The sequence below is a fragment of the Megalops cyprinoides genome, chromosome 24, assembly GCF_013368585.1.
Source record: "Megalops cyprinoides isolate fMegCyp1 chromosome 24, fMegCyp1.pri, whole genome shotgun sequence".
NCBI classification, from domain to species: Eukaryota; Metazoa; Chordata; class Actinopteri; order Elopiformes; family Megalopidae; genus Megalops; species Megalops cyprinoides.
In genome coordinates this window covers 21,787,304-21,812,338 of record NC_050606.1, presented here as the reverse complement: position 1 = coordinate 21,812,338, position 25,035 = coordinate 21,787,304, and the positions used below count along the sequence as shown (strand labels likewise).

General features: G+C 45.3%; 1 protein-coding gene across 1 annotated transcript in view; it reads left to right on the top strand.

Moving 5' to 3' along the window:
• LOC118770948 (laminin subunit alpha-1-like) overlaps positions 1–25,035 on the top strand; it is a gene marked incomplete at its 5' end in the record, with an annotated part of 45,274 nt that overhangs the window by 5,377 nt on the left and 14,862 nt on the right. Inside the window, 34 exons of the mRNA XM_036518737.1 lie at positions 60–239; positions 1,514–1,603; positions 2,048–2,165; positions 2,584–2,762; positions 3,562–3,667; positions 4,305–4,462; positions 5,727–5,867; positions 7,706–7,807; positions 8,307–8,521; positions 8,906–9,017; positions 9,418–9,528; positions 10,072–10,199; positions 10,358–10,444; positions 10,784–10,995; positions 12,114–12,220; positions 14,131–14,311; positions 14,675–14,811; positions 15,683–15,916; positions 16,232–16,375; positions 17,208–17,369; positions 17,679–17,864; positions 18,315–18,442; positions 18,605–18,725; positions 19,460–19,597; positions 19,757–19,878; positions 20,188–20,274; positions 20,832–21,025; positions 21,317–21,459; positions 22,361–22,472; positions 22,697–22,850; positions 23,158–23,368; positions 23,504–23,620; positions 23,938–24,065; positions 24,198–24,324. Coding sequence (XP_036374630.1) covers positions 60–239; positions 1,514–1,603; positions 2,048–2,165; positions 2,584–2,762; positions 3,562–3,667; positions 4,305–4,462; positions 5,727–5,867; positions 7,706–7,807; positions 8,307–8,521; positions 8,906–9,017; positions 9,418–9,528; positions 10,072–10,199; positions 10,358–10,444; positions 10,784–10,995; positions 12,114–12,220; positions 14,131–14,311; positions 14,675–14,811; positions 15,683–15,916; positions 16,232–16,375; positions 17,208–17,369; positions 17,679–17,864; positions 18,315–18,442; positions 18,605–18,725; positions 19,460–19,597; positions 19,757–19,878; positions 20,188–20,274; positions 20,832–21,025; positions 21,317–21,459; positions 22,361–22,472; positions 22,697–22,850; positions 23,158–23,368; positions 23,504–23,620; positions 23,938–24,065; positions 24,198–24,324 — 4,872 coding nt within the window. The remainder of the gene's footprint in view (positions 1–59; positions 240–1,513; positions 1,604–2,047; positions 2,166–2,583; positions 2,763–3,561; positions 3,668–4,304; positions 4,463–5,726; positions 5,868–7,705; positions 7,808–8,306; positions 8,522–8,905; positions 9,018–9,417; positions 9,529–10,071; positions 10,200–10,357; positions 10,445–10,783; positions 10,996–12,113; positions 12,221–14,130; positions 14,312–14,674; positions 14,812–15,682; positions 15,917–16,231; positions 16,376–17,207; positions 17,370–17,678; positions 17,865–18,314; positions 18,443–18,604; positions 18,726–19,459; positions 19,598–19,756; positions 19,879–20,187; positions 20,275–20,831; positions 21,026–21,316; positions 21,460–22,360; positions 22,473–22,696; positions 22,851–23,157; positions 23,369–23,503; positions 23,621–23,937; positions 24,066–24,197; positions 24,325–25,035) is intronic.

Genomic DNA, 25,035 nt, shown 5'->3' with positions numbered 1-25,035 from the left:
CCAGCACTGAAGGTGGTGATGGTCTGTGTGTCCGTCCATCTGTCCGTCTGTCCTCACAGATCCACACATCCCTGATTAACGGGAGGCCCAGTGCGGGCGACCCCTCCCCCGAGCTGCTGGCGTTCACCTCCGCCCGCTACGTCCGCCTGCGCTTGCAGAGGGTGCGCACGCTCAATGCCGACCTCATGACGCCTGGACGCCGTGACCCCAGGGAGGGTGACCCCATCGTCACGCGACGGGTAGGTCACGTGGCTCTACCTGCTTTTGTTACTGAGAGTAAATGCATATGTACATGCACACACACATGCGCACACAAACACAGACGCACACGTGCACACACACACACACACACACACACACAGACTTGCACATGCAAACACAAATGTATGCACACACTCACACACATATGCATGCACACTCGCACACATGCACACACACACATGCATGCACAAACACGCACGCACATGTGCACACCAAGTTCGTAGCGGGCTTAGAGGGGTTTCAATTTTAACAAAAGATTTAACCATTTAAATGGTTAAATGCAAATGCATTACTGTTTACAGTCTAGCTTCACAGTTGTATTCTAGTTATGAGTCCAATTGCATTCAGTGATAATGGCTAGGTTATGTACAGTCCTTTTCACAAACATCCCATAGTTTGCTATCACAGTCTATGAATAAGCAGCCCTTTTCAAATGGTTGTGCAGCCCAACAATGGTGTCTGTGGACAAAAGCAGAAATGCCACAGTTAGTCTTTGCAAACCGCATAATGACCTACCATGTGCTGTCAACCACTGACCGGCATGGAACAAAAGGCATAGCAAAGTGCCATGATTTTATTCATTGAAACCTCAGTTTCACATCACTTGAAAAAAGGTGTAGGATTGTTAATGTCCTTGTCAGAGGTATGTCTCACAAACTAATAAAACGCTACCTATTCTCTACAGCTTTGTTATTGCTGGGTCGTTATTTTGTCTTTGCATTTTGCTATGTGCTGCATAAGACCTTGAATATCAGATCAATGCAATGGTAAACAACATAATAAGAGAACTGTATGTTCAGTTTTATTTATCATTATGAAAAACGGCAGCTTATTCCTTGTTAAATCCAAGGCTTGGATGCCATTTGGATGTAATACAGAGCAGAACAGTTTGCTTTCACTTACAAAATGTTCTCATAATGAGTCCATGAAATATCCTGCAATAAGAAAACGTCCCCTTTTTCTTTAGCTGGATTGCATTCATTGAAATGCTCTAACTTATGAAATATGCTGCTGGATCCAGATAATTTAGGATTGCTATACTGCAGTTTATGTTTTTGATTCCTTTCTGAATACAATGAGTAGTAATTGAGGCTGGAAAGTGTTGTAATTAGCGCCGGGTACAGGAACATCAGATGGTTACTGTGACAGAGTGCCATTGTTGACCACCTGGGGGCTCAATTCATTGCAGACATGGCAGGACTGTGGGAGAGTTTGTGTCATGGACGTGTCACTCCTCATCCTGTTCCCTCAGTATTTTTACTCCATCAAGGACATCTCTGTGGGGGGGACTTGTATCTGCCATGGCCATGCCCTGAGATGCCCCTGGAACTCAGTCACAAAGGTGCATGTGTGTTCGTAAGTGTGTGTATCTGAAAGTGTGTGTGTGTGTGTGTGTGTGTGTGTGTGTGTGTGTGTGTCTGTGTGTGTGCTCGAATGCATGTGCATGTGTGTGTATATGTGTGCGTGTGCACGTGTGTGTATTTGTATGTGTGTGTGTGTGCATATGTGTGTGTATATACAGTATGTGTAGTGTGCATGCGAGTGTCAGTGTGTGTATGTGTGTGTGTGTGTGTGTGTGTGTGTGTGTATGTGTGTGTGTGTGTGTGTTTGTGCACGGATGTGTGTGTGTGCTGTAGTTTCCTGCATGCTGTCCTTTAATGAGACTCAATAGACTGCTCTGTACTGTTGATACTGTAGCTGAAGGTGCTGTATAAATGATAACTGTAGGAGAGGAGATCTTTTTGGTCTCTAACAAAACGTCCACTGTTTCCTCTGTGCCCAATAGAAGCTGCAGTGTGTGTGTGAGCACCATACGTGTGGGGAGAGCTGTAATGAGTGTTGCCCCGGCTACCACCAGGAGCCGTGGCAACCTGGAACACTTTCCAAGAGCAACGCTTGTAAGAGTAAGCCAAATTCATGACCCCAGCGCTGAATATGTCAGTTAAAATGTCTGTCTGTGAAATGCCATACTCTTAACGCCATTTTTTTCTGCTTGTTTAAACATTCTTTCAAAATGAGCTCCTGCACTTAAATAATTAGACAAAATATATAAAAATTAGTCAATGAACACAAATTACAAAGTACTTGCTAATGGAGAGCTGACTATATTAGATGCAATCATGTAATCAATGAAAGATTTTACATTTGTAATTAGTAACTTTTGGCTCAAAGTTTTGATGTAACCCCTGAATGAGTTGGAAAACCTGAAAAATGAGTAGGAAAAATCCATGCAAAAAGGTGATAAAAATGTAATTGCCTCCATAATCCGATTTTTTATTATTTTTCCAACATTTCTACCTCTTCAACATGTATTCACCACAGAATGCAACTGCCACAACAAGACAGACACCTGCTACTACAACCAGACGGTGGCAGACCACAAGCTGAGTGTGACCATAAACGGTCAACTGGCCGGTGGAGGAGTGTGTGTTAACTGCACTCAGCATACAACCGGGGTGAACTGCGAAACCTGTGAAGCTGGCTTCTACAGGCCTCTGGAGGTGTGTGTAGTGTGTGTGTGGGTATGTGTGTGTATTCAGCCCGCATTCCACATTCCACCATTAAAAAACTAAAAAAGAACTGAATTGTCAACAATAATTAAGTATTCATCCCCCTTCTTTAGTACTTGATTGAATCACCTTTCGCAGCTATTACAGCTATTAATAGTCTCTATTAATTTTGCACAATGTGATGGAGCAATTTTAGCCCATTACTCCTTGCAAAATTGCTCAAACTGCGACAGGTTAGTTGGGGAGTGGCAGTGGACAGAAATTCTGAGGTCTTTCCACAGATGTTCGATGGGGTTGTATCCTTCCCCAAATTTGTACTTCTCTATACTTCTCTCACTTATTTTGAATGCTCTCTTCATTTTGGTTTGTTCAATGGAAAATCCAACGATACTGTTTGACCTCATAGAGTGGGAAGGTGTTATTGCTCATGAAATAATTCAAAACAGGTGATGCACTAATTTCCTATACAGGTGGAGACAACAAATTGGAACGAGTTTATAAGACAAAATCTCTCACCTGAGCAAGGTTAGCCTTATAATTACAAAGGGTATGAATACTTTTTAAATATCAACGTTTTGGTTTTATTTTTTTCTAAATTTTTGCAAGGTTTTGGACATTTCTTTTGATTTGTCATGATGTACAATGCTGTGTAGACCAGCTGGAAAAAAATCTTACTTAAATATATTTAATAATTTGGAACCTGAGACAATAAATTGTGGAAGCAGTATTGGGTGCTGAATACTTTTTCAAGGCACCGTTTGCATTCATGTTCCTCGTCTGTCCTGTTTAGGTGTCACCATCCGCCGAACACCCGTGTGTGGAGTGCGCGTGCCACCCCAGGGGGTCACTGAGTCCAAACTGTGTTAAGGACCACGCCCCCGCAGTGCTCGAGCGAGGTCATTGGTCATGCCCTTACCTACCGCTGCTGCGGCTTAGCTTGCACTCAGAGCAGACCCAGCTGCAGAGCTAAAACTGGTGTCTGCAAAGAGCCACAGTACCAGGACTGACAGATTGCAGCGTTGAGACTGGGGCTCGAGCCCATTTTGAGCACAGCTTATGTAGGCTCTCAGTCCTTGCTGCATATTTCATTGCAAGCGTGTATGTCTGCCTGTTTCTCTATTATTTGGTATCAAAATACTTTACAGTTACAGACATGCAGTTAGTGCATATTTTCAATGCACAAATCATGATCACTCACAATACAGAGGAAAATCTCACTTTCTCCATTTATCTCTAATCTATGTATTGATTTATGGAGAAATATTAGGGAAAACTGTGGTGCTTCCTCTGGAAAAAGAATCTGTAGTGCTGTAGTTCCCAGAAGTGCATTGATAATGTATGGGCATGTGCACAGGTATTGGACATGTGAACAGGAAGTGGACATATGTACAGGAAATGGGGTTTTTGTACAGGAAGTGGAGCATGTGTACAGGAAGTGGGCATGTGTGGAGGAAATGGGGCATGTGCACCAAAAGTGGGGCATATATATTGTAAATGGAGCATTGGAAGACAGGTGTGGGCTGTGTGCTGCAGGTGTGCGCCCAGGACAGTGCCCATGCAGGGAGGGTTTTACCGGGAGGCGCTGTGACCGCTGTGCTTTTGGGTTCAGAGGCTTCCCCACGTGTGAGCGCTGTAACTGCAGCCGGGATGGCAGCATCAACACTGACCCCTGCGCTGAGTGTGTGTGCAAGGTACAGCAGACTGTGTGTGCAAATAACACCAGAGTTTGTGTGAGTAAGGTACCATAAAGTGTGTGCAATGTATAGTAGTGTGTGTGTGCAAGGTACACAAGAGTATGTGTATGTAAGGTACTAAACTATTACTTTGACCCAAGCTTAACAGGATCTAGGCAGTGTGCTGTAGCAGTGAAAAAGTACACAAGGATGCTGGGATATTTAGCCAGAAGTATTGATTATAAATCTAAGGAGGTTATATTGAAATTATACAATGCTTTAGTCAGACCTCACTTGGAATATTGTGTGCAGTTCTGTGCACCGCACTATAAGAAAGATACTGAGGTTCTTGAAAAAGTTCAAAGAAGGGCAACTAAATTAGTTCCTGGCATAAAATATAAAAGCTACGAAGAGAGACTTGAGTTACTTAACCTATTTAGTCTTAGCAAGAGGAGACTTAGGGGTGATTTAATAGAGGTTTTTAAATTTATAAAAGGGCTCAATAAGGTAAAATACAATACATTTTTTAGGGTGAGTTCAGTCTGTAGAACAAGGGGACATAAATGGAAACTAGTTAAGAGTAAGTTTTGCACTGATATAAGGAAGTATTATTTTACACAAAGAGTTATCAATACATGGAATAGGTTGCCAGGTCATGTAGTTGACGCAGAGACCCTTGATGTGTTCAAGTCCAGACTTGATGCAGTTTTGGATACTCTTTAATTGTAATGGCGAGCTTAGTTGGGCTGAATGGCCTGTTCTCATCATAATATGTTCTTATGTTCTTATGTTTAAGGTACTATAGGGTATGTCTGTGTAATGTACAGCAGTGTCTAAGTAAGACATTGAAGCACATACAAATTTGTATACTTGTGGTAAGATAAGGGATGTTTATACTTGTGGTCTATAATCCACAAATTGTTTCCCAGTGTCTACGTGTAATTGAGGTTGATAAAAGCACCAGGGCCTTTTTGTCTGAAAGTAATGACCAGGAGCTCACAACTGCTGATTAAAATGTGTGTCAAAATAGAACTTGAAATTTATGTGAATTTTCTGCAAAAGAGTCAAAGAGTATAGGAAAATTAAACCAGTGATTGTTTTTTAAACCTTTATGTGTTCTAAACACACAAAATTGACCTTGACATTGAAATGACTTCTAAAAGGAAGATTCATAAGCCTGAGTCTTGATATACCCAGTCACATTCCCTGGGTTTCATTTTCTCATAGAACCAGGACTGGTACCCTAAAAATAGGCATTATAACAGAGAGTTGTCTTGCTCAGGAGAACGTTGTGGGGGTGAACTGTCACCTCTGCAAGCAGGGGTACTACAATCTACAGGCAGCCAATCCACAAGGCTGCACTGGGTGCTTCTGTTTTGGGGTGTCCAATATGTGTGAGAGGGCTCCCTGGGCCATAACTAAGGTAAGAAGACTCCACTAGAATGCTATGATTATACCTCCAAGCACATACATTCTTATATAGCCGTAGGTCTACTCTAATAAAAAGGTGCTTAAATGGTAGGAACTTTCAATTGAAGCAATTCAGGTTTAGTACAATTCAGGTTTAGTAGTAACAGAACAGTAGCTCTACCTGGGACCTGAGCTGAACCAGCAACCTTTGGGTTACAAAAGCCTTCCCCTTTCCACTGTAGCACAGTGTTAGATGACATTCTGTGAGGTGAAGACTGCCCTGTTGGTGTTGGCAGTAGGGCCGTGAACTTTTAATGGAATGAGATTTCTTTCGGCGGTCAGGTGGTCAGAACAGGCAGGTGGTCATTTTCCACTCCTCAGAAGGACTCCATCGACCCTTTCTCCAACGAGAACAATGACACCACGCCTGCTTGCATCACAGGAAGTGGGAAATGTCACTTCCTGTCATCTTGGGCTGCATCTGAGCCATTCCTAGGAAATAAGGTAAAGTATTTTGTCACTACGTTGTTACACCTTGTCCACCCATTGAGCTATAACAATCCAATGACAGCATCATTCCAGAGCAGTGTCAGAAGTAGCAACTAGAGTGGCTCTCTGGAAAACATAAACACAGGAAAGCATTCACTTGGAAATGCTAAGTATGTGTTATGTAAACTCTCCTGTAAAGGCCATCTCTACTTGGTGTGTCTAGTGGGGCTGAGCAAACACCTTCCCCAAGTTTCATTTTCAGGTGCTTGTGTTTCTACAGGAAGCTTCAAATTCATGTTGAGTCCCCATTAAAAACACGTTAGCAAATAATCACGGGCTGGGGTAGCGACCCTTGGTGCCATTTAATCCAGCCAAGAACCACTGGAGAGACTGTGAAAAAAAAAAGATCAGGACACAAGAGCCGCTTTTGTTAGAGGCCAGCTACTCCTTGTCGGACATTGTTCCACACAGACACAAAGTGAATTGTGGCGCAGAGCGTTGGCGAGCTGCTAGTCTGGATAATGAACTGGGAGCATTAGCGGAGGGTAAATGGATTGCGGCCGGCTCGAGGGACTGAGAAAATAGGCTTTTTCTCCTCCTGCGGGAGCTCCATTCTTTCTGTTAGCCTTTCCATTTCAATCCTTCCTTCTTCATCTCTGTTCCCTCTCATCTTAGAGGCACGTGCCCTTGAATTGTGCCGGAAGACAGCCGGCTAGATTACCAAACCCAGAATTAATTAGGCCCCGCTTTTCCTGACCAGGTTTAATTTGTTCGCCCACCGGTCCCAAGGGTGATTAATTGAATTAGAATTTGTAATTATCCGTGACATTTGCTTCACATATTGAGGGAGGGGAGGTATGATAAGTAATTATCCTCCAGGCCTACTCCTCCCTGAAGTCCTGATTTCACTTTAATAGTTTGACTTGGTGATATAAAGATAATATAATGTTTAAGGCAAAAATTGCAGCTGAGGTTATTTTTAGGGATTGCTAAAAGACTTAATCACAGCATTACTGAAACTGTTACTCTGTATTTTTATAGCATGTTACATGTCAGACAATGGTACTCCAGAAAAACCTATATATTAAATAAAAGTGCTCTCCATATTTATTCATACTCCTGATTAATATGAACAAAGAACAGGCTATAATAGACAAAATATTCTTCTTAAAATGTTTGACTTTTAATAGCATTATGCAGAGTAAAGTCAAAATCTAATACAAACAGATACTAAAAACGAATACTAATTTGTTTTGTCTGTGTTCATTTTCAGTATGTAGGATTTGCATGTAATATTCCATGAGGTTTCTCAGTGCTGTAAGTGGTGGCAATGTGTTTGCTTGTTTGTCTTTGCAAATGAAGCTGAGAGCGTATGGAGGATTGCTGAGCTTCACTGTATGCAGTGACATTCCCACAGGCAGCACGGCCAGGTTTCTCTCTGCTTCCTTTGATATCCTTATTGAGGTGAGTCACTCGCAGCCCCAGATGTTAAGCACTCTGACAATTCGAAGAAACATATTCATGCTCCATCTGTAGAAGGAGTGTTTAATTCCTGACCATGAACTGGGTTCTGGAGTGGTGACTCTTCCAGTGACAATGAGCTGTCAAATATATTAGAGGTGTGTTTGAGAGCCAAGAGTACAAAGTCATGCGCTATATGGTAGCTGTATAACTACACATTAACTGTTCTAAAAATCCATGAAAACATCCATTTTGTCATTTATTATTGTTTTTTATTGATTCATATCAAAGTTTAGGAACATAACTGTGTTACTTTGACAGAATATGAATGTTTAGTATGCCAGTAAATCTGGTTGGATTCAACTCCCTGCTGAGAGCAGGAAGAAGGAAGGTAACTTGAGTTAGAACATAGAGATGGGTGCCCTGTTGTAGCCCTGGTCCTTCTGCGAGGGTGTACAGTAGAAGGCCTATGGCCAACCTTCAACTCTCCGCTGCCCTTTAGGGGAACGGGAGGACTCTGCAGCAGGCGGCCACCACGCAGCTGCTGCTGGTGCCCCAGAGGGAGCAGCTCGTCGCTGTGGAGATGTTACCAGAGAACTTTGTGGACCTCCATACAGGCCGAACGGCACTGAGGGCTGACCTCATGATGGTCCTTACAGCCGTGGCAGGGCTCCGGGTCCGAGCCCACTCCAACAAAAGCGCAGAGAGGGAGCTCAGGTCAGCCTGGCTGGGATCAGCTTCACCACAGATTTAGCTAGTCACCCACCCAAAAAAATTGTGATCAAGGCATTAAAATTGCTGGCTTCAGTTCAGCAGTCTTCACTTCAGCTTCAGTTCAGCTTCAAAATGGATTTAGCTGGTAACCCAAAAAAAAAAAACACAATAAGGCATTAAAAACTGCTAGCCTCAGTTCCTGATTGGCTAAAGTGTTCTTTGGTGTTATTCTGTCAGCAGAAAGGTCAATTTGCTTACCTGACACAGTTCTTGCTATGAGGACACTGAATGCCACAGCTAATGCATTGTAGCATGGTTGTATTTCCGGTTATGATACATAAGCGTGTCTGATACCTGGACTCGATATCACTAACCCCCCTCCTCCAGGATGAGAACTGTATCCCTGGATGTGGCTGATCCCAGTGGCTCCGGTCCCATCCTGACCCACAACGTGGAGCTGTGCCAGTGTCCCCTAGGCTACACTGGAACTTCCTGTGAGGTAAGACCTGCCTCGACACCTGCTCCATGGGGATTTGTATACCCCTGAACCACCCTGTCCCTTTGCAATCCTGGGTGAGCATAAATGAATGAATGAATGGATGAGTGGATAACTGAACGAATGATCAAATCATGCTACAGCATGTGCTGTGTAGAGCACTGATGTGTGGACCAGATTGTTTTAGGTTCAAATCCTAAATGGAGCTACTATTGTATCTGTGAGAGAGGTTCTTTGTCTTAACAGAGTAAGGTGAATTTTAGCCATGTGAATGATGCATGATGTTAAATGCTACACTGTAGGTTTCTCTGGGTAAGGGTTTCTGCGAGGGAAATGAATATTGTATTACAATGCATAAGAACAGTTTACTTATGACTATAATTGGGCACTATTCTCTATTCAGGACTGTATGCCTGGATTTTACCGCACTGGAGGCATTCTGATTGGTGGAAAGTGTCTCAGGTGTGAATGCAATGGCCACGCCTCCCAATGTGACATCAACGGTGTGTGCCTGGTGAGCATCTCCACATTAGCGTTTTCGATGTGAAGGGACCTCTCTGGGTTTTCTGTTCGACTGCATCCAATGGAGTAAGAAGCGGTGATGAAGATTTCTAAATGTGTGTCCAACCAAACACTTTTCCTGGATTTGAATTTCTCATAGAGGTCCTTCAGCAATTAGTTTTAATTAGACTTCAAGGATGGTGTAAGAGGAGGTGGTTACCATGGTGCAGACTGTAAGGATGGTGTAAGAACAGGTGGTTTCCATGAAATAGACTCTAAGGCTGGTGTAAGAGGGTGGATTACTATGGTGAAGACTGTAAGGCTAGTTTAAAAGGCTGGGTTACCATGGTTTAGACTATAAGGCAGGTATAAGAGAATGCTAAAGTGATGGAATCTAGTTTACCATGGGGCAGACTGTAAGGCTAGTTTAAAAGGATGGATTACCATGGTATAGACTATTAGGCTGGTGTAGGAGAACGATAACGTGATGGCAGCTATTTTACCACTGTGTAGACTGTAAGGGTGGTGTAAGAGTGATGTTATAACTCTGTCTCAGGACTGTACCCACAACACCACTGGGTCTAACTGTGACCAGTGCCAGCCGGGTTTCTATGGCGACCCATTGGCAGGCACCCCAGAGGACTGCCAGAGATGTGCCTGCCCGCTGACTGCAGCAGCAAATAAGTGAGCCACAGCGCCAATACTGAGTGTGTGTATAAGAGAGCATGTATCTCTGTGTTAGAGAGAGACAGAGAGAGAAAGAGTGTGTGTGTGTGTGTGTGTGTGTGTGGGGAGGGGGGTAGTGTAGGTGTGATTAGGAGTGTCTCACACTCTTTGTTCAGTTTCAGCCCCACCTGCCACCTGGATGGCTCAGGTGCAGTAACATGTGATCAGTGTCACCAGGGCTACTCAGGAGCGCACTGTGACAGGTAGAAAGGCTGCTACACGTGCACACACACACAAACACATGCATATGGGCAACACATAGAGGCCATATCTCAGCAGCATATTGGTTGACAGAAGAGAGATGCATTTCAAATATGGTTTAAAATGTTTTTCTTACTTTTTTGTGGTGTACAATATCAGTATGAGTTTGTGAAAGAAATGTAACAGTAAAATGTTGCAGAATACTTTAAAGAATGTAGTACTTGTTTAATTGTGTTATCTCAAGTTAAGGGAGAAGTATGCTGCACATAGGAATTAAGAGAGAACTACAAATAACCACAAAATTTGCCCAGGAGTGTCAATGTTGGTTTTTCCTGTCTCAGGTGCGCTAACGGTTACTACGGTGACCCCATGGTCCTGGGCCTCGGCTGTGTTCCGTGTGATTGCCATGGAAACGTGGAACCTCTGGAAGAGGGCCACTGTGACCCCGGGACAGGAGAGTGTTTGCTGTGCAGGGGCCACGCGGTCGGCTGGCACTGCGAGAGGTGTCAGGACGGGTATTTCGGTGACGCTGTCATTGCCAAGGACTGTCAGCGTAAGCACCACTCTTACGCTGACACTGGTCCATCTATGAGGCCACAGTGTGTACCTGTGTTACCTGGGTCAGACTTTCAGTCACAGGAGACCATGTCCTTTGAGAAAAGCTGACTGAGCAGGAGACAGATAGAATCCACCCAGCAGTGTAACTGCTTATCAAAAGCAACACAGCCAGAATAGGTACCTGGTTCAGATCAAAGCTGGAACCACCAACCTTCTGGCCAGTAGAGAAAGCATGGATTTTCTTCATTAAGGAATGACTTAATCATAGCGCAGATGTAATGGAAAAGAGATCTGTCTCTGTGGAGCCCCTGCAGCATTATGGTCTGTGATAATCCTCTTTACACTGCAAATGTCAGTTACCCAAGATGTCACACTACCCAGAATCCCCTGTTATATACCCCTGAAAGGGCTTCTGGGAGGATCACACCCATGGATTGCTCACACACCCAGTCGTATGTGATGCTGCACCTTTCCACTTTCAGATGGCTGGTAGGCTTGTCGTTGTCGCAGTGTCAATACTGAGAGGCACGACTATGGAAGTTCGCTGCATTATTGTACCGGTGTAAAACTGGGGCGAGCTTAACTGAAACTTTGGAAAAGGTCTGACTTTAAATAAAACATTACAGTGACATCTACTGGAAAGTTATGAAAATGCATGTGTAACTGAAATTAAAGTAAGTATTCTTCTCTCTCCAATTATGGTCACTGACACACCCCATATTACTTAATAAACCACATGCTAAAAGCAAGCTATGTTCAAAACTCAGACTTGGATATTGAAACAACCATTGTCTGACAGTACTGGTTTGATATTTCTATTGAAAGTTTTTATTGATTATTTCTATGGATTTATTCTTGTGCTCTCAGTACAGTATTGTGTGTGTGCTTACTGTAGTCTCCTCCAGCATGCTGACCTTTAATGAGACTGGACAGACTGCTCTATGCTGTTGACACTGTAGCTGACAGTGCTGTATGAATGATAACTGCAATAGAGCTGCACTTTGTCTCTCACAAACAGCCCACTGTTCCCCTTGCATCTGTGTGTGTGTGTGTATGTGTGTGCGCGTGCGTGTGTTTGCATGTGTGTGCGTCTCTGGGTGTGTGCTAATGTAGCTTGTGGTTGCCATGGGGACGGCGCCAACTCCAGCATCTGCGACGCGGCAACGGGACGGTGCAGTTGCAGGCCCAATGTTGTGGGGGAGAGGTGCGACCACTGCAAGGTACGCGTACACCGGCCCCGCGACAGATGGTCGTTGTTTCAGAGCCCAGAGTTCGTTGTTTTCAGGCGTTCCGTGGCAGGGGACCCCAGTGCGATTGCTCGGCCGTCTTTTCCCTCGCCTCTAGCTGCTCCTGGAAGCGGGACGGAGGTCTTGGCTCTGTTTCCACGGGAGCCCAGTTTTCCAGCTCGCTCTTCCCCCTCTCTATGAGGCTCCAGCTGGTAGGCCCTGAAGGCTGCTGTTTTATAATTCATTACACCCATCAGATTGTCTTTTCATAGCTGGACGGAGGGGGAGATGAATGACGGATGAATCTGGAGAGGATCCGCATGACGCCAGCAGATGTTCTGCGGGCCCCCATCCAGATGTTCCGGCGCACACGGTGCTGGGCCTCCAGGCCACACGGGGGGGGGGGGGGGGCTGTGCTGGGCCACCACAGGTTCATCTGGGCTCCGAGGGCGGGGAGAGACAGATGCTTTCCGGCTCTAAACACCTCTTTCCTACTTTGTTTGCACACGATGGTGTGACAGTTGAGATCGCACCCTGCAGCGCCTGGATCTTGGGTCTGGTCCACACTTTATCTGTGATGAATCTGTGTGTGCGGTCCTGGTGTCCCTGCTACATGCCAGTGGCATTAAAGCAAGGCCAAGCAGTCTGTGGGGCTGGGCTGTTTCTAACTGGGGTTTGCAAGAGTCTGTGCAAGGAATGTAATGGTACGGTCATTCATTCCATTGTAAAAGGATGATGTAATGATAAAGCTGTATCGATGTTGCCTATGAGAAAAATCCATACCATATTCATTTTCATTCAAATTAATACAGCAGTTTGGATGAAACTACAGTGCTTGCGGCAATCATGCACGTCAGCAATCTATTATGGTTACTCTGACTGACAAAAGCATGGAATGACATTAAGGTTATGCTGAATCATGTTGTATCAGAATGTGTCAGTTAGAAGCACATTGCATCATATCAGAGTAATGTAGTGTCTTAGATACATTGTACATTGTATCGTTGTTTAGGTATCGATATTGTATGAAATCATTGCTAAGGTACTGATATTGTATCGAATCATTGCTAAAGTATCAATATTGTTTTGTATCATTGCATAAGTATTGATAATGTATTGGATTGTTGCTGAGGTATTGATATTGTATCGAATCGTTGCTTATCATTGTTTAGGTATCCATATTGTATCATGTTGTTAAGCCGGAGGTTTACACTCAGTCTGTGCTGTATAGTACACTCTCTGCCCCATATTGTGCCTGTTGGTTGTTGGATAGCATCCTCAGGCAGGCTGTATGGCTGGAGACAGGCTGGGGTGTACAGTCTGAGAGCCACGCCTCTGTGATGATGAAGATGAAATGATGGCGTTCACAGTAACAGTGTGGTGTGGTGGCTAGGGAGCTTGATTCGTGTCCATCGTGTCACATGTTTGAATCCCAGACAGCACATTGCTGTTGACATTTAAGCTGAGGTGCTTTAGTAAAAGCATCTAGTTGGTAAAGATGGTTAGTATAGTAGAGCAGTGCTTCACTGGCTGAGGCGGGTATGTATCTGAAAAGCCCGACCCTTGGTTGGCATTAACAAGAGTTCATGGGAAACACGGGGTTAGGGGAATCATAGCAGGGCTCAATGGACACACTGTATTTGAAATTTTGGCCACAAGCTTGCACGCCACCGCCAATCACATTCGCAGAAATGCAACAGTCGAGGCTAGCAAAACCACTCTTACGAGGAGCCATGGATAAATGGAGCAAATCCATTACAAGTAAAAGCAGTGGAGCGATGGCAGTGGGTAAAAGTGTGATCTGTGAGAGCTGCTCTGGGTGAGGGTGCCCTCAGGTCCTCATAGTGTCTGAGAGAGGCAGAGGGGAGTGAGGCATGATGGGATACCTGTGCTGTCCCCTCCAGGCAGGGTTTTACGGTCTCCACAGTGGGCTGGGGTGTGCGCCGTGCAACTGCAGCTGCGCTGGTTCCCTCTCCCAGGAGTGTGACGAGGATGGGAGGTGTCACTGTGTTGCCGGGGTGACAGGCGACAAGTGTGACCGCTGTCGCCATGGCTACTACGGCTTCCAGGACAGTGGCTGCATGGGTAAGGAGATGCTGTCCACCTCATTGTTGCAGAGACCCTCTGATCCGGGGTCATTTTAGCTAACTAATCCTATCTCTGACTGATGTGTGGGTCAGTCCTTTAGGGAGGGATATAGCCACACTACTTCATTCTCAGCCCTAATGATTGATCTAGGATCAGTTTAGCTAACTGAAATCCTAACTTTGATGTGTGTGGGATCTGGCCACACAACTTTATACACAGCCCACATAACTGAGCCAGGATCAGCTTGTCTAACTTTAACTCTACCTGTAACCACTATATAAAAAAGGGAATATTTTTATGCTCTTGAGTCCTCCTCTAAGGTGTCACTTACAAGACGCCTGACTGTTCTCCCCCTATCAGTGTGCGACTGCGATCACACCCACGGCAACTGTAACCCGGATACGGGCGAATGCATCTGTCCCCCCCATACCCGGGGCGAGAGGTGTGAGCTGTGCAGGGAGGACCATTGGGGACGCGATTCGGTGATGGGGTGCAAGGTAACACTCCTCCCAGAAGGGATTTATTAATGACTGCTATTTAACCTTGAGGCTAACTTTGCAGCAGGGTTAGCCAACAAGAGATCATGTGGATTTTATCTAACTGAGGTCTATAAACACGACAGTTCAGACAGTTCAAACTCCTAAATGAGCCTCTCCTTTATTACACCTAAAGAAAAACAGCTTGGCCCTAGAGACCCACGGTTACAGCTTAATATAAGATGATGTAATAGACTATGTATTCATAAAAGAACTTCAGCATGTTTTCCTCTTTTGATTTACTCTTTAAAGCCCTCAGAATCAATGCCTTTTGTGTCTGCACACTGCATGTGTTCAGGCTGTTTCGGGTGTGTGTGAGATGGACCTGTTTCAGATATCCCAGACTCCAGCATTCCTTAGGTGAAGTTATTACTCATACTCTTTTATTAAGTAATTATCCATTTCCTTTTATTAAACAATTAGTGTCCATTTAAGATGGTGAATGTTTTTAATTTAAGCCATGGAGTCAAAAAAATCTTGCACAGGAATATAGCAGGAGCTGTTTGATCCTTCAGCCTTGTTTACAAGTTCTTCTCTTAAGCACTGTGCAAAAGTGCTTAGTCTCCACTGATTAGTCACTGCTGTAGGCGAAATTGCTCACTCTCTGCTGATCGGTTTTCACTCAGATTGCGTACTTTCTTCTGATTGGTCCCTGCTGTGTGTTGAACTGCTTACTCTTCACTGATTGGTCTCTGCTGTTTGCCGACTTGCTTACTCTCCACTGATTGGTCCCTGCTGTGTGCTGACCTGCTTTCTCTCTGCTGATTGGTCCCTGCTGCGTGCTGACCTGCTTACTTTCTGCTCATTGGTCCCTGCTGTGTTCTCTCTGCAGCCCTGCAACTGCAGTGATGTTGGCTCTCTGGTCTCACAGTGCAACCTCACCAGTGGTCATTGTCACTGCCGCCCCCGGTTCACCGGGGAGAAGTGCGACCGCTGTGCTGTTGGTTTCAGAGCCTTCCCAGAATGCACTGCCTGTAACTGCAACCCCAGTGGCACACGCAAGGAATACTACGATGCGCAGCTGGGAGTGTATGGCTGCGAGGACGAAGGGGGCTGTGTCTGTAAGGTCCTGGAGAACCATTTATAAACCTGTAAACACTGTCATGAAGACTGTCATTATGACACAGTATAGCTATGGCTGTCGGTTCTGTGTGTGTTTAAGATCTGTGATATTCCTGTGAGACTGTGTGTGTGCAGTGTGACTGTGGCTCTGCTGAGCGAGTGTGTAAATCTTTGTGATTGCACCAGCATTGTGGGATTTTGTCAGCACTGTGTAGCTCTGCACTCTGCAGAGTGTTGCCTGCTTGTATTAGTGTTGCATGGTTGTGTCACTGTCTGATTGCATCAGAGTTTGACTGCATGTTATGGTTGTGGTTGTCAGGACAATGTGGGTGGCCTGGGCTGTGATGAGTGTAATAGAGGGACCTTTGGCCTGGCCAATCACGACCCTGCTGGCTGCTCCCCCTGCTTCTGCTCCGGGGTGACTGACAGCTGCGAGGAGCTCGGGGGAATGGTCAGAGCTCCTGTGAGTAGACCCTCCAGCCAATCAGAGACGAGGTCATACACTGTGCATGCTATGCCATATTATCCTGTGAATGATTAATGACAATAGATTTAAATTAGATTTAATTGGCCACTCTTGAGAGGAAATGTGAATAACAAACAGATGCTTTACTCTTGGTTTGACAGGAAGTCCATCAGCTGTAAGCCTCCAGTGTGGAAAGGCCTTTTTGTACTCATTCATCTGTGTCTGTTTCTAAGAACATAGCCTTATTATGCTATGTTATTTGTTTGATTCAACAGGAGTCTTTATCCCAAGCATCTTCCATAGTTTATATTTTATGTGTTAACTGTATAGATGGATTTATTGAAGCAATGCAGGTTTCACATCAGCTCAGGACTATAACAGTAGGGGTTCAACTGGGATTCAGACCTGTATCCTTACGGTGTTAAAACAATTTCCATGAACTGTACACTGCACAGCTGAGTCACAGTGCTGAAAGTATTAATAACTTTAAATTGTAAATCAGAAATCATTTTTTTGTCCTTGCCCAGTTATTTCAGTGTTTACTCAGTTTCAGTATAGTTCCTGTAATGTTGGCTTTGGGGGTAGGTGGAACAGATGTTGTGGATGACGAACGGGGTCGAGAAATTTCCGTAAGATGTGAAGCAGTGCATGCTTGGAAGGGAATGAAGTGAAGTGGCGGGTCTGAGCAGAGGGGTGGGGGTTTGCCCATTGACTGGGGGACTAAGGAGTCAGTTTGTCAGACTCAGATCCCACTGTCAGCATCTGTCTGTCGTAGGTGGTGGTGCAGGTGACCATGTGATGGTCTCAGCAGTGTCAATGTCTGTCTCAGATCACCCTGGAGCCGGGCCAGGAGGGGCTGTGTTTGGTCAGTGAGGGGAACCTGACGGAGGGTGTGGGGAGCATCTCCATGAAAGACTCAAACGTGTTGATGGGCGCCAGACTGGCTCAGGACTCCTACTGGAAGCTGCCAGCACAGTTCCTAGGCAACCAGGTTAGGCATCCTCAGATGCTGCTCTCTACTCTCTACTCAAACCAGCCACACTGGCACACTTCAGATTGAAGTCTTGTCACTTGGTAACTTTTACCTTATAAAAGTAGGGATAGCTTTGGATGTGAGACATTTATATTTTGGCTTGTAACACTTAGCACTTACTGAATCAGTGAGTTTTACAAGGCATATTTACAGTAGCTTGGTGCATCCATGTTCCCTGTGTGTTAAAGGTCTTCACGGACGTGTTTTATATCAAGGGCTTTTTAAAGGGGGTGGTGTATGCAGGAACTGAAGTTTTGTTTGCAACAGCTTTTGTCCTACGGCGGGAAGCTGAGGTACACTGTCTCGATCTTCTCACTAAACGGGATGGGCCCGGCCGAAGGAGACCCGCAGGTGCTCATGGGAGGAGGGCGTCTGAGGAAAGCGGTCATTTACCTGGACCGGACCACTCCGGCCAGCCTGGTGGGGGCCCGTCACGAGGTTCTGCTGACCGAGGTGAGAGTCCAAATCCAATGCTCTTTTATCTCTCCATCTGGCTTCATACCAGAATAAAACCGAACTGGAACCAAGCCAAACCAGAACCGCATGGTTGAGCACAACAGTGTGGTTTTTCAAGTGGGGTTTGAACTAGAATTTGAAAGGAAGTAATTTGGTTTGGGGCTGGAATTGAAGAGGTAGGACTGTCAAAGAATTGAGAAACTGTTCTGGCCCCCCAAGACTGGATTGCAATAAGGCAAATCAATGATAATATGATAAAAAGTTTTTTTTTTTAACCTCCCATCAGATTTTATTCCAACTGCATTGCAACTTATCTGTATATGAGAGTGGCAAACCTAAGCAAGTGTTGTGATTTTTCAATTTGCTACACGGCCTCACCTGTAGAGTGCATAGAGGGCAATCTAACCACAAGGGCAGATATAGAATAAAAGTCTCTTATTTCCACAGCACAAGTGGAAGTATCTGAACTCTGTGAGGGACCAAACGGTCACACGTTCAGACTTCATGTCAGTCCTGAGCAACATTAAGTACATCCTCATTAAGGCCTGGTGTGGCAGTGGAATGCAGCAGAACAGGTGAGGTCACGTCCTGTTTCCTGTCCTCCGTGGGAGCCGACAGTTACACCCTATCACTTTGTATCGTTTTGCATGTTGTTCACTGGTATCACCAGGAGGAGTTGCTGTCATCTCACAGTAATGAAAAGCAAAGGCTGACTTTGTCTACATTCTGCCATGTAGGATTTGGAATGTCTCCATGGATACTGCAGTGGAATGGGACATGGGGCCTGTCGGTGGAGAGGTGGCTCGCCTCATTGAGGTGTGCGAGTGTCCAGAGGGGTACATGGGACTGTCCTGCCAGGTGAGGATGCCTGCTATCCTCTCCTGAGCCAAAGCAGTTTACAGAGAGACATGCTGTTGTAGTGCTACATGGACATTCCAGCATCTCCTTTTAAAAAGGCTAGAAAAGCACAGCTCCGGTGGTGACACACGGTGTACATGAATATTAGTCTTTCCATGTAAAAATGCTAGAAAAGTACTGTGATATACTGTGTTCATGGATATTACAATATCCACTCGCTGTCTACATGGATCTGTCCTTCTAAAGGGCACCCAGGGCTGCTGTCTGAAATAATTAAACCCAGGAAAAGCATTTGATTGGACATAGAGTATGTTGCATTCATAAATCAGCCATGTAAAGGCCATGTGCTTGGTGTATGCTTGTCAGGTCCAAAGCAGATACTCCCGCTTAGTTTAAAGGTTTTTGACTTGAAATGTTGCTCCTACGTATTTTAAAAATTATGTCATGCCTCTGGTAATATTCAGTGTAGGTGATAATAGAAAAATGGAATGACGTAACTGTACCTTCTTCCATGTGCCATGCTAGCTGCCATGCACTCCTAAGTTCTCCGATATTCCTGTGTTCCCCTGTGCACTCTTGTGTTCCTTTTTTTCTGTGTTCCTGTGTTAGTGTCTTCTGCTGTGTTCCATGTTTCTCTATATTCCTGTGCTCCCCTGTGTTCCTGTATTTCTCCCGTGTTCCCCCCTGCGCTCTGCGCACTGTGTTAACATGGCCTGTGCTCCTGTGTCTTACAGGACTGTGCCCATGGGTACCACAGGCAGCCACTGTCACAGCACAGTCCCAAAGGACAGTGTCCGTTTGCCAGGCCATGTGTCCCCTGCCAGTGCCACAACCATAGCCAGTCCTGTGACCCAGACACCGGGAGGTGCCAGGTACCCTGACCCTGGCTCACCTGTGCACCTGCACACCTGCACTGTGTTTAGACTGGTCTGCATGGACCTCAGCTATAGCCCTAGCTCTCACTGCTCACACCCATCCACACACACACTCAGTGCTGCTTATAATCCGCCCCCATTTGTATCCCATTCCAGGACTGTCAGCACAACACTATGGGCGATCAGTGTCACCTTTGTGCCCCAGGGTATTATGGGAAGGTGAGGGGCTCCATCAGTGACTGCTCCTTGTGTACCTGTCCTCCTGGAAACCAAAAGAGGTAGCCCCTTGTCATGTTCATCTTTACACTTTAGTTTTGTCGTCTGCATTTGTTGCTTGTCTCCACTAGAGGGCAGCAGAGTGCTAAAAAGGGTGAGGAAAGTTTTGAGCAGCTGAGTTCACGGGCAGATCTGAGCTGCTTATCGTTTGCTTATTTAATAAGAGGAGATGCACCTATTCCTCCATATGCAAATTGATGATGTGTGGGCTGGACTGAAGTGTGAAAGTATGTAATTCAGAGTGCTTTCTGAAGCTCCTTCCTGCTTATAGATATGAATGCTATTCTGAGTCTCTTCCTGTTCTATTGCAGCTTCAGTCCTACCTGTGTTCCAGAGGGAATTTCTGATTTTCGCTGTGACTCATGTCAGCCAGGCTATGAGGGACAGTACTGTCAGAGGTGAACCATCCTACACTGTCCTGCATTCAGGGCACTTTTACACGCACCCATCTGTCACCTGACCAGCAGAGCTACTGCCGCATCAGACAGCCACTGCAGCGTCTCAGAGCAGAAATGTGCCATTACACTACAAAGGTCCTGACCTCCTGTTTGCTGCCCTTTGAAAAGAGTAATATATGATCCGATTACGAAAGTCCCCATATCTAAGAAGATTTTTAAATGAAATATCAAAATTAACTGCATAATCTATGGAATACTACTGTGTATTTTTCAGACATACAGTTTTTTTTAACATTTTGTAACGTTTCATATGTTACAAAAGATGTACCATGATTATTGATATCATTTGTCACATAACATGACTTTTGTCTCATGCTAGATATTGAATGACCTTTTGTTCTTTGAAGATATAAGTCAGTCAGCGCTGTCATATATGAGTGTGTTATATGCTTGGAGAGGTGGAACAGATTTAAAATCTGGAGTTTGGTGTGGGATGTTGAATTTGTGGCTTGTCTGAGGTGTCTCTCGGCAACTTTTCACCTTACCCTCACGCGCAGGTGTTCAGCGGGTTACCACGGGAACCCCTCGGAGCCGGCCGGCCGGTGTGAGCCGTGTCGGTGCAGCGAGGTGGGGTCGCTCCGCCCCCTCTGCAATGCCCTGACGGGGTGGTGCCAGTGCAGGCCGGGGTGGCGGGGTCACCTGTGTGAGGAGTGCGAGGGGAGACACGCCCGGCTTGGGGACGGGTGCATCAGTGAGTGACCCACTGTCCGCTTGGCTGCCACACTGCGCTGAAAAGCAGTCGCACATTCTCTCCAAGTACATTTTGGTTTTTTAAGTATCAGTACAGCATTGGGTCACAGCTATCTGTTGTCTCACCTTGAGTCAAATATCTTGCATTATGTATCTTTAAAGGAAGCAGAAAAAGTTCTGTATGCTGCACTAAACAGGAGTTTAAACCTTGCAGCTACAACCCCTGCTCCTTACCACTAAGCCACACTGCCGCCCTTACTAAATATCAGTGAGGTTCTGTCTCTCTTCCTAGCCTGTAATGATCAGTGCACAGGGGACCTGCTGGACAGACTGGACAGTCTGGAACGTTCCATCCACTCTCTCAACCTGATGAGATCAGGCTCTACCCCCTACAGTGGGCCTCTGTCTCTGACGAACGCCACCGATGAGGTTGAGGTGAGCCAGCTTTTATCTACCACTAGGGGGTGGTAGAGGGTAGTTAGACATTATCATGTGAAGGAGATCGTCCTGTTAGCTGGAGATCATCCAGCTGGGTGCTTGCTCCCCTGGATGCACTCTAAGAATCACATGTTTAGGAGCACAGGTCTAAGACTAGGTTAATAAGCGCTATGCTCCACATTCAAAAAAGTTGAACGAATGCTAAAATAACACCATGTGGGGATGTGGTCTATGGAGTTGCTCTTTAGGTTGTCGTTACTGTGTCATCGATCATTCACTCAATCATTATTTTATATTGTGTCCTTGCAATTAGATTCTTACAGAGTGTTTCATAGTGCACTGTTCCCAAAGGGAATAAAAGACAGAAAACCCCAAGTGAGACTGAACAGAAAAAAATTAAAATGATTCCTTGACCCCTTTAAACAGGCAATTGAGAAACCTGTAGGAAAAGATATTTTTAATGCATATGAGTCAGTGATATAAGTCATTAAGTGACAGTCAGTCCGCCATAGAGTTAGAAAGTGCAAGGGCTGTTCTTGCCCTCAGGGACAAAATGACTGCTCCGGAGAAGGTCAGAGTAAGGCTGTTAGTGTTGTTATTGTGGTCTGGCTGGTCATGAACTGCTGGGAATTTCTCATAATCATTTATCTTCCATTCCACGTTTCTCCTCCAGATCATCTGGTCCCTAGAGGGCAGTAATAGATCTTCATGGGAGAGAGTGGAAGAAGAGTTCGCAGACCTTTCTGAAGACATTGATTTCCTAGAAAGCAAGGTATCTGCTGATTCTTTTCTCGCAGTTGGTATGAAGTCATTCATTTCTATGTGAGGCAATGCAGCCATTGCGCGCTCAGACTGCGTTTAATTCAAATGTGTACCTGCTCCCGCTTCACCACCACAGACAACCCAGTTGTTTGAAGCTGGAGAAGATCTAGCCCAATCTGCTGAGCAACGCATCAGCAAGGCTGAAAAGCTACTGGAACTCATTGCCAGCATCCAGGCCTCCATCCAAGGTAGCTATTACATCATGTACTATTCAACACTTATTCCTCTACACTCCTACCATCAATGAAATGTCATTGTCTTAGGTAAGTAAGTATGTGTACATGTACATGTGTACATATGTGTACATATTGTGTCACAGTACATTAACATTGTGTCCATGTGCCCTCTGAATGATTCAAAATTGTGGGAGAAAAAAACCCCCACCAAAACACCAATGTTTTGTCCTGGACAGCTCCGGAGGTAGCTGGCAGCTTGTATGAGATGGTGAACAAAGGGTTGGATAAGTTCAGCAGTGCCCACAACATGGGACAGATGGTGTCCGTGTTGGAAAGCGTGAGGAAGGTGGATTTCATCCATGGCAACATCACAGCCTTTGCTGAGCTGAGGTAAGCTATGCCTTAATCCAGGCATGACGTCCGCTCTCCTCTTACTGGAAAAATGGCTCGTAATGCACTCTTACATAAATGTCTAATACTATAACTTTTCCCATTTTAATGGACAGGACCATTTAGAATTATCTCAGCCCTTTTCATAAGGGTGAGAATTTCAGTGCTGAATTTTTGAACTGCAGTCAATGGTTCATAGGAATGGTCGTGACTGTATGTAAGAACATGATAAAAAAATGAGGCCTAAGCCTTCAGGTGTTCAGAAAGATAAACCAGCTCTTATTGGACTGCATTTGGCTGTGTGCAGCTCTGCCATAGATGTGCTCCAGCAGGTCCTGAGGGACTTCCAGGGGCCCCAGGGGGCCACTGAGGCACTGGCTGAGACCCTCGCAAACTCCCTATCAGAGGGTAACCTCCAACTACAGGACGCCGAGGCCCTGCTGACTGCCACCCAGAACGACACTGCCCATGCCACCCTGCTACTCGACACCTTCTCTTCCCGCCTGGTGGGGCTCCAGGTATAGTTACCTGCCTCTGTTCCATAACCAGCCAATCAAGGCCAAGCCTCTGTTTCCAGTGTTGGAGGGTCCAGGTACATATTTCTGTGCTTATTTCCAGTGCTTATTTCTGTGTTCATTTCTGCTGGGATCCAGGGCTTGCGTGAGAAGGTTACAGGTCTGGCCCGCAAGGTTGGAGTTGAGCTGGAGGACTGTCAGGGTTTATTGCTGGAGACTGCCACTGTGGTGGAGGGTGCAGTCAATGCCACTGCTGTGAGTCTGCTTATGCTTCTGATACCACTGCATTACCTGTGTATCCAGTATCCCATGGAATAGATGAATGAGTATATGGGTAAGTAAAATGCCACACGAAGGCTGCACTAGGTTCTTTTCTTACAAAATGCCCTTAGCCAGCGACATGCTTACAGTGTTTCATTATGACATCCTTTATATAGAATGAGCCTTTATGGTAGGTACCCTCCTCAAATGTCACCCCCTTCCTCAGATTCAAACACTCAAATCCAGACTCTGAGGATTCAGCATTGTGTGTTCTCTGGTTCTGTGTTCTGTGGCCCTGCCTGGCCCAGCAGAGGTTGTCCTGGGCCCAGGATAAGCTGGACCAGTGGACGTCCACCCTGAGCAGGAGAGTGGAGGCTCTGATGAATAAGAAGGTGGAGGTTGTGGAACTGGTGCACAGTATCGAGGACCACACCCAGAGGTGGGACACCAAGGAGAGGACAATACACAAGTAATCCTACCCTCCTCTGGACAAATGTTAATGAAATGTTGCGGTAACGTTGCAAGTCAGGTTTGGGGTTTTTCATCAGTGTCATTTGTCCTGTCCCAGCAGTGCTGTGTTTGAGGTCAGGAATGTTTGCCTGGAGGGTGACAGCACATCTGAAGTCACCTCTGACATTGAGGAGGCCGAGAGGTTGGCAGAGTCCTCCCACCTGACAGCCACTTTCGCCGCCAACCTGGTGAGTGAAGGGGCAGACGGCCAATCGGAATCTCTCACCTTATCAAGGCTCCTACTCATTTCCTCAATTCTGTTTATGCCAAGGGTCGTGCAACCTAATGGAAGCTTGAAATCACTGAACTGTAACCTTTAGATTTAAGAAACTTTTGGTTGAGAACCTTAGAAACTTCACTTTAAAATTAAAGTTCTGAGTTTAGATCGATAAAAAATTCAGCTCAAGGTTAAACTTCGTATTAAGAACAGGTACAGGCAAAGGGAGGCTAGGGGGGCTTGAGCCCCTGCCATTTTGGTCCTAAAGTCAAAGTGCCCTTTCCTGCTGTTCCAGATAGGCTGTGCCAAGAATGGTCAAGAATGTTACAATGTTTGATGTAAGATTGAAACTTTGAATTATGGATTTTAGTTTTAAGGTTGAATGCTTGAGTTGAGAATGTTAAAGTCTTTGATTTAAGATTGGAACTTTAATAGAAGCATATTATAATGCTTGGTTTTAAGGTTAAAACTCTGTGTTATGAATTCTAGACTCTTTGGTTTTAAGGTTGAATGTTTGAGTTGAGGTGGAGACTTTGATTTAAGAATATTATCATCTTTGGTTTAAGTTAAAAGTCTGAGTTTATCTGTGGTTTAAGATTGTAGCTTTGAACTGAATGTTTAGGTGTTTTGTTTAAGAGTCTACAGGTGAGGTGAATCCTCTACCATTAGAATGACTAGGGTC